The sequence below is a fragment of the Kryptolebias marmoratus genome, linkage group LG3 (assembly GCF_001649575.2).
Source record: "Kryptolebias marmoratus isolate JLee-2015 linkage group LG3, ASM164957v2, whole genome shotgun sequence".
NCBI classification, from domain to species: Eukaryota; Metazoa; Chordata; class Actinopteri; order Cyprinodontiformes; family Rivulidae; genus Kryptolebias; species Kryptolebias marmoratus.
This window is the reverse complement of record NC_051432.1, coordinates 27,616,583-27,625,273: the sequence shown is the minus strand read 5'-3', so window position 1 is coordinate 27,625,273 and position 8,691 is coordinate 27,616,583. Positions and strand designations below refer to the sequence as shown.

The 8,691-nt window shown below is 40.7% G+C and overlaps 1 protein-coding gene across 1 annotated transcript in view; it reads right to left on the bottom strand.

Moving 5' to 3' along the window:
* Positions 1-7,385: 7,385 nt before the first annotated feature.
* card14 (caspase recruitment domain family, member 14) overlaps positions 7,386-8,691 on the bottom strand; it is a 19,052-nt gene continuing 17,746 nt past the window's right edge. Inside the window, exon 20 of the mRNA XM_017432434.3 lies at positions 7,386-8,489. Coding sequence (XP_017287923.1) covers positions 8,282-8,489 — 208 coding nt within the window. The 3' untranslated portion in view covers positions 7,386-8,281. The remainder of the gene's footprint in view (positions 8,490-8,691) is intronic.

Below are 8,691 nucleotides of genomic sequence, written 5' to 3'. Positions count from 1 at the left end.
GACACACATTAAGTTACCACACCCGTAATTCACCTGCCCAGAGTCCTCTGTGGGTTAGTTAATCTGTGAGGCAAGAGCGGATCTGATGCACTGAAACAAGAGAACAGAACCGAGGAATTGAGAGGAATTGAGTTACTTTGGACAGGATGGCTCCCCTCCTCGCTCCCCACCTTTACCGCGCTCCATTATTGGAGCTATTAAAGGAGCTAAGAGGCGTCAATCTGCCCATTTGGACAGCGCAGAGTGGGTGGACTATTAAGTGGCTGCCTGGATGGCTGACTATTGTCTTCCATTGTTTCTGACTCATACAACCCTTTGACTGCTCAGGTTGTTTCATTCAGCGTTAATTATCCACTTTCATTTTATATTTTTAAAAGCTTTCTATTTTTGCCTCCATCTCGCACCTTTTTCCCCTTTCTGATTTAATCACTGCAGAGTTTTGTTTCCTCTTCTGAGGCGTTTCTGTGAATCTTTACTGTCTGTGGAGACAAAAAAAAAGCCTCGAAGAAGCAGAAATCATGTCTGCTGGTGTCTAATTCCCCCCGACGTTCACTCCAGGCTGGCTGTCTTCACTCACATCCTGGAGGGAGAAGAGTGGAGAAGAGGAGCAGAGGGGAGAGGATGAAGGATGCTGCAGAGGAAGTTAAAATGAAGAAGAAGAAGAAGCAGACGAGGTGAATGTTGATCAGAAAGTGCATCGGAGTGGGGGGTTGTTGGCTGCGGGCGGATTCAGACTCTCTGTGCTCGTTGTCAGATCAAGAATGGATCAACCGGAGGCTCAGACCTCACCTCAGCATGAATTTACAACTCACACACACACACACGCATGTACACACTGTTCATCACAACTACATCAACACACAACAAGCAGCTCATCCTTCCCTCTGGTTCAGCTGCAAAAAAAGACTCAACATTAGGATTATTCTCATCACCGACGCTCAGACAGACCCTGAACAGTAAATACGTGTGTGTGTGTGTGTGTGTGTGTGTGTAGAGGAGGAGGAGAAGGAGGAAGGGGGGTCATCCAGCTAACATGCAGCCCTTTTATGCTTCAGACGTGACACTGATAACTCGCTCTGTCATCATGTATCGTTTACTGAGAGTTGATGACTTCATTATCAGAAAGCATCAATCCGTTTTTCTGGCTGCTCGGTGACGGCAGCTCAGTTAATAGATGGCGCTCGTTTCAGCTCAGGCTGCACGTTTATGGACCAGAAAGAGTTTTATACCAACGCAATTAGAGCTTCGGGTCAAGATGGGCCGTAAACCTGAAGAGACAATTATCGAGCAGAAATGTAACATCATCGCAGAAATATTTACCTTTCTGAAGGAGAAACATCAGCTTCATGTTCTGCTGTATGCAGTTACGTTTTTCAGTCCTTTTCTGTCACCTCATCAGGACCGGCCGCCTGGTGTGGTAGTAGCTGAGAGTCATCTCCAACACACACTCTGAACACTAACAGGTTGTGTTAGAGCTTGGTTTAAAATTTTGGCATGCAGGGTGGCGGGGAACATGCATTCCTTATTTTCCTAATGGCCGCCTGATAATATCCACAGACATATTTTGTCATGATGAGTTTTATTTTGTTATAGTTGTGTTTTTATTTGGATAGTTTTTTGTTTTCAGTGTGTGTCGCTGACCGTCGCTTCACCCCTCCCAGGATATTCACTCTTTTTCTACTCTACGGTTTGTTTTTGGACGTTAGTTCCTCAAGTTTTTGGTGTTTTTATTTCTTTTTTCTTTTCTGTCCTGTCAGGTTTTTGTTTTGATTCAAATTTCTTGTCGTTATCTGCACCTTGGGTCTTCACCACCGGGACAATTTCATGATTTTTTTTTAATATTCTATATTAATTTTAAGAGAACTGAACCATAATAATACAAAAGTCTGGATTTACTGCTGCTTTCCAACCCTCACCTGAGGTCCTGAGGTTTGGATCAGGACCGAAGGAACCAGATCCTGGATCCAAGCGGCTATAATGACCTTCCTCCGTAGGGCGGCTGGGATCCACCTTACAGAGAAGGTGAGGAGCTCAGAGTGGAGCCGCTGCTCCTCCTCGTCGAAAGGAGGCAGCTGAGGTGACTCATCTGATCATTACGCCTCCCTTTGGAGGTTTTTCGGGCATGTCCCACTGGGAGGAAACCTCGGGTCAGAACCAGAACTCTCTGGAGGGATTCTGGATCCTCTCTGGTCCGGGAACGCCTCGGGATCCACCAGGAGGAGCTGGAGAAGGTCTGGGTTCCCTTCCTGGACCTGCTGCCTCCTCGACTCGATCACGGATATAATTTCTAGCCTGACCTTTAATTGGTTTTATTTTCTAAAGCATCACGTTTTATAGACTTATTCTTCTCTTTTCTGCATCCAATAATCAGGAGTTATAATAAAATGATGCTTTTGATTGATTAGGTTCGTATTGATTAACTCCCCCCCCTCTGTTTTCTTTTTTTTAACTCGCCTGTGTTCAGTTTTCCTCAGTCAGACGGTAAGATGTTAAATTTTCGGGTCACTCCTGCAGCGCCTCTGACCCCGGCTTTGTGGGTTTCTGACTCTTCCTGACCTCCAAGCACAATAAGTCCCGTCACCGTCTCAGCCCTGCAGCCTCGCCTCCCCGTCAGCCGGAGACAAGAGAGGGAGGAGGTGTGTGTGTGTGTGTGTGTGTGTGTGTGTGGAAGCAAAGGTGAGGAACAGGCTTTTCCTGTTTCTGTTGCAGTGAATCCATAATGTCTCTATAAATAAATTGTTTTAGTCTCTGAAAATGTTTGTTTTTTCTCTTAAAGCTTTTTAAAGCTGCACTTTTACTCCACAGTTGTGTGTTTTTTAAGAAATACTGGGGCAAACTGTTAAATGTAAGAAAACGTGAGCGAAACCGAGAATGTGTTCAGTCGGGCTGGGACGGCATAAAGACGCCAAATATTCAGAAACAATTTCATTTCTTTCATCTGAACATTTCCTGTTATAAAAGCAGAGTTATGATTTGAAAGAATGCAGTTCAACAAGTTTATAAACCCTTCATTTAATCAATTATCTGTCGTTTTGTTCCTCAACATAAAGCCTGGAGTCATATTTTATCTGTCACTGATTTCACTTCTTCTTTTTGTTTATTACTGATATAAATTAATGAGAAGTTCCTCACAAACTTCTGTAAACTTTTCACCTGAATGCTGAAATAAATTTAAAACCAAACTTGTGATTATATTAAAGATAATCAGGATTTACTGAAGCTGTTAGTCTCAAAACATTCAGGTCTGTCGAATCATAAATGATACAGAAAAATGATCAAATGACGCATAAAATAATTACAATAGATGTAAAAACAAGGACTGACTAAATTTAAAATACAAAACTAACATGACTACAAATAGTTAAAAAAAAATAATAATAAAATAATATAAATATTTTTATTTGTATTATTGTTATTTTTTTGCCTTTTTCCTCCCAATCAGACACTATTTCTGTGATTTAATTCAGCTAAACAACAGAATTACAGCAACAAAATCTTCTTAAACAGCCTGAATCTGAGCAAATATACTATATATATATATATATATATATATATATATATGTATATAAGTTAAATCCAGGCAGTTAAAATAAATAAAAGCACCTACAAGGCTGGAGCCAACAGCTTGGAGGAGGAGCAGAAAGGCAGTTCTGACAAGACGAAGATCTGTATTGGGATGGGTGATTACTGAGAGCGAACAGGTGTGTCTGATGAGCCGAAAGGAAAACATCCACTTCCTTTACCTGCGTTTTGATTTTTTACTTCTAGAAACAAACTCCAGGAGTGAGAAGCATTTTATCTGCTCTCAGCCACAGGAAGAGTTTATTCTAAGAGCTCAGATCACATTAAAGGATATAATATTGTGTATTATGTCCCCTTTAATATTTAGCTGATATCACACCAGGTGTTATATTCAGGGAGGAACGTGTTACAGCAGATGGTGTTAAATTCTGGGCCGAGTCGAGAAGCTTCGTGCTTTTAAAGTTAAGAAGAAAAGAAAATCTGCAGATGAAAGATGCTGGATCTGTTGTTGATACTGATCTTGTTTATAAGAAACTGTTGACAGAGCAGAGTTCCCATGAGGGCTGCCTTCAAGGTGATGTTTGAGGTGTGTGTGTGTGTATGTGTGTGTGTGTGGGAGATAGCCTGGAGATACTGACATGTGAGGGTTGCAGCCACTCCTGTATGACATATTTCACACTCAGCCGGGTCATCGGAGGGTCAGAGCTCTGAGCAGGAGGAGAAACACACAAGCATTTTATTTAAATAACATTCGAGAGTTTAGAGCCACTAAAATGGAAATAATCTGATTTATCTTTGGCCGTCAGCTGCCGTTTAAATGGTCTGAATCTGGTGTGAAGTGAGCAACAGATCTGATTCTGTGAACTGACATCATCGTTCAGGTCTGTGATCCTCGATTTGTCATGAAGTTAAGAGTTTAAACACTTAAAAAGGACTGAAGTGTTGAGCACGGATCACAGACATTCAGGTTTTATTGTTGCAGATGTTCAGAGAAAAAGAGAGGCAGCTGATTAATGAAGGACCCTAAAGATGGAGGTGAGCTGAACGGTGCAGGCGCCTGAAGACGGAGGAGAGCGAGCCGGCAGGTGAGTGTGATGGCTGAGGTCCACACTGCGAGGAGAAAACAGGAAGACTTTACTTAACTCGGGTAACAAAAACTAAAAAAAAACTGAAAATCTGAGCAGCCAAGATCACCGAGGTGACTTTAAACGCAGCGTTCAAGCTCAGCCTTTTAACAGATGCTTCGCAGTAAAATTATTAGCACCTCTGCTAATTTTACCATAATACACTCAGTACTTGACAAACTAAGTAAAAAAGCTAAGGATGGGGCAAAGTATTAATCTGTAAAATTGTTGTCTTGTTATTTGTGCAAAACTGCTGCTTAAGATCTACTTGATTAATAAAAAAAAAAAAGGTTTTAAGCGTTTACTTCTTGCCAATTTTAGCACTTAATCCTCCTTATTTTAAGGAAAACACAGAAAGAGGAACTTTAATCTTAATTTATTCTTCCTGTTCTCCGCTGCAGAACTGATGGAACGTGGAGCAGTTAGTCAGTGAATAAAACCAATAAGTTCTGGTTATTATCTGACCTGTATTTTGGGCACATGTTGCTTATATCAGTAATATGATAATATGGGAGCATATTTTCAGGATGTTCTAACTCCATCTTGAATGGATGCTGGAGATCTTTATGATTCTCTCTCCTGGTCGAGGCTAACTGTCCTGCAGCTGCTTCGGACACATTTGATGGAATAAACAGGAAATAATAATAATAATAATAATAACAGAAACACCAACTTTTTGTCAGTCAGTCAGAGCTCACTGACCAGGAGCAAATGTTGAGGATCATCTATAAGATCAGCTTCATCCCTGATGTTAAGTTTATTTAAAGTTTGTTTTATTATAACTGATCGTTTCATCACACAGAGCTGCGTTCACAATTGCATTTGTTCAACTGAATTTATAAACAGTGTTGGCTCTTTTATTACCACCCGCTGGCCTTTTAGGATTCTGGGTTTTTTGCATCGTTTAAACAAAACCGATCAGTCTGAACGTTGGTTCGCAAACATTAACTGTTGCTTAAACTGAACCAGAACGGAGATCAAACTTTTACTGGAAGAGAAATATTTACTGACATAATAAAGTATTGTCTTGGTTGTGGAAAAACACATCGAATCTCAGCAGTTTTTATGAACAGAACCAGATTAAAACGGGCTCAGGTGGTTATAAAGACATTTTATGATATTAGTTTTTAACTGATTTTTGTCCGGAAGCATTTCTCCTCATAGTACTGCATAAAAATATAGAATATGATAAAATTTCCTTTTAATTAAGAGTTTAATCTGAAGTTTTGACAGTTTTATAGAATCCTAAGAGGATAACTGAGAGGAGCTGTGAAGGACTTATCGTTTAATTAATGGGACACCTTCACATCGTAAAGAAAATAAGAATAAAAAGCTGTTTTTGGTTGTAGCATGAACTGATAAACTAATCGAAATCTGCCGCAGATGCACAGAATTAAAAGGTTGGAGTAACAAACACATTTGTGATTTCTTTCAGTCTAAAAGCTCGGCTCAGTCGAGCCTGCAGGATGTTCACACAGCAAAGAAAAAGCTAAAGCAGATGTGTCTGTAATAGATTTTATTATCTCCTCTCATGTTCCAGTCCTCGATGCATCCTGACGACACACATCACCGGAGTGGTTTCCCAGCAACAAGAGGGAAGGTTTGGGATCCTGATGGAGCCAGAAATGTCCTCCAGGGGAGGAAACAGATTCAGTCAGATAAATCCCTCACATGTAGCCAATAATCACCAGCAGATTAAAGCAAAGAGGACGGTGTGGGCGGCAGTGAGACAGTCTGATGGAAGACCGGCATGCTGCCCTCCCCTCCTTGTCTTTCCCTCCCCCTGTTTGTCATCGCCTCTTAAAAACAAACAAACAAACAAAAAAACAACAAGCTGCTCTTCATCTTTCCCTCTCAGCCGCTCCCTCTGAAGCACATTTGTTTCTCTCTGCCTCCCTCTAGTGGTCGATCAGGGTCAAAGCAGAACATTTAGGTCCAAATCATATGGAGATTAGATTAAACCTGCAGAAACAAAACAAGCGCCCCCCAGTGGCTGGCTGCAGTATATGTTTTAAATCCATGTAAATGAATGACTGAAAAATACAAAAATAATCTCAAATATTTGTTTTACAGATGTTCACTTCTGTTGAGTCACATGTTCAAATATATATATATTTTTTAAGGGCCTATGCTTAGATGTAATTAGCACCCACTGCCTGGGAAGGCGGGTGATCATGTAAATACATAATCGCCCCAAAAACGTTGGCATTAACAATTAAATTGAAACTGTTTGTCTGTTAGCAAAATATCTCATGAGCCAATGGGCAGATTTTAATGAAACTCCCAGAAAGAGATGATTGGATGAACGTCTACAAGTGATTAACCTTTGGAGTCAACCTGAGTCAAGATGGCCGCTACAGCCAACTGATCCTAGCAAACACACAAGTGTCTGTAACTCAGTCAGTTTTACAGACATTGAGCTGAAATTTGGTGTGGTAGTAGCTGAGAGTCGTCCACAGCACATTCTCCGAGCTCAAACAGCCTGAGTGAAATCTCACGATATCAGATTTTCCACATAATTTAATTTTCTGAAAGTCCATAATCTGTCAGCCGGAGATGATTTTAGTTTAAAACTTTGACTTGAAAGGCGGCGGGAGGACGAATGCCAGGCCTTTAACTCTTGACCTTTGACCTGGCGCTCTTGAATTCTTCACCTCAAACAACATCCTAAAAAATAATGGTTCAGACCACAGAATTTGCATATCTAATGATTCTAATGACATAATAAGCACAAATTCATGCATGCGTCATCGACCGTTTAATTTAATGATCCCTTTTAAAATACAACAAAGAAGCAGGAGTCACAACAACAACAAGTTGTCTCTTTAGGTTATTGTCGGTCAGAAAAACTCGGTCTTCTGTGTTTGATTCAAACCACAACGCTGTGAACTTAGTTTTTACTAAAATGATCCTTTCCTTTAAAAAAACATCCATTCAGTATGTCAGTTTTGTCAAAAGGCTGAACTTTTATTTAAAAACTAACTAAAATAAGAATATAATAGGAAGATAATTTAAATATTTACAAAAACTAGAAATTAAACTGAAAGTCTACCTCAAATAAACATCAGTTAATATTAACGAATCATGATAATCATGATTGGAAATAATGTTTTGGAGTCTGAATGTTTATAGAAACCAGGAAACAGAGAGATCTGATCTCTAATTACAGCAACACTTTTTATTTTATCCAGATCTTTTATTTCTAGCCGTTCATCCAGGTACATGTTTACACTCGCTCATTCTGTTCTGACCGGACGGAAAGAATCTTTTTATAAATTAAATCAAACTGACTGGATGTTGTCTGGACAGGAGCAGAAAGGTTGTGGAAGATGTTTTATTAAAGGAAATAAAATGTTCTTATAAATCGATAAGACTAGCAGGTTTAATAGAAAGATCTTCCCAACATGGGAGCCAGAGTAAAGCGTAAAACATATTTCTCTGCATCACAGCTGCATACACGCTAACAAGTAACTCATTTACTTACAAGTATCATGGATACATACTTGAGTTTACAAAAAACATTCTTGTAAAGCTTATTTATCCCATAAATGTATTCTGAATGTCTGTTTATTGATAATTTATCCCCCTGAATAAGAATTTCTTCAGTTTTTTGTCAGTGCGGGTGTTCCTGTGCTTCACCACGGGTCCTGCTCCACCCAGACGATCTTCCTCTGCTCCTCCCAGATTATGGTCCTCAGGCTGGTCAGCAGGGACGCCTGCTCGCTCCAGGACTCTGGGTCCATGCTGCGGTACAGACACGGCAGCTTGTCCAGCAGCGGCTCCTCTCTCTTCGAACACGCCAGCAGCTGCTCCTCTGAGCGTCCGTCACGCTGCAGCTTGGATCTGCAAGCAGGACGAGAACGAACATATGGGTGAAGCTCTACAGAGCCAACAACATCTGCAGGTGAAGCTCTGAAGAGCCAACAACATCTGCAGGTGAAGCTCTGCAGAGCCGACAACATCTGCAGCTGAAGCTCTGCACGGCCGACAACATCTGCAGGTGAAGCTCTGCACGGCCGACAACATCTGCAGGTGAAGCTCTGCA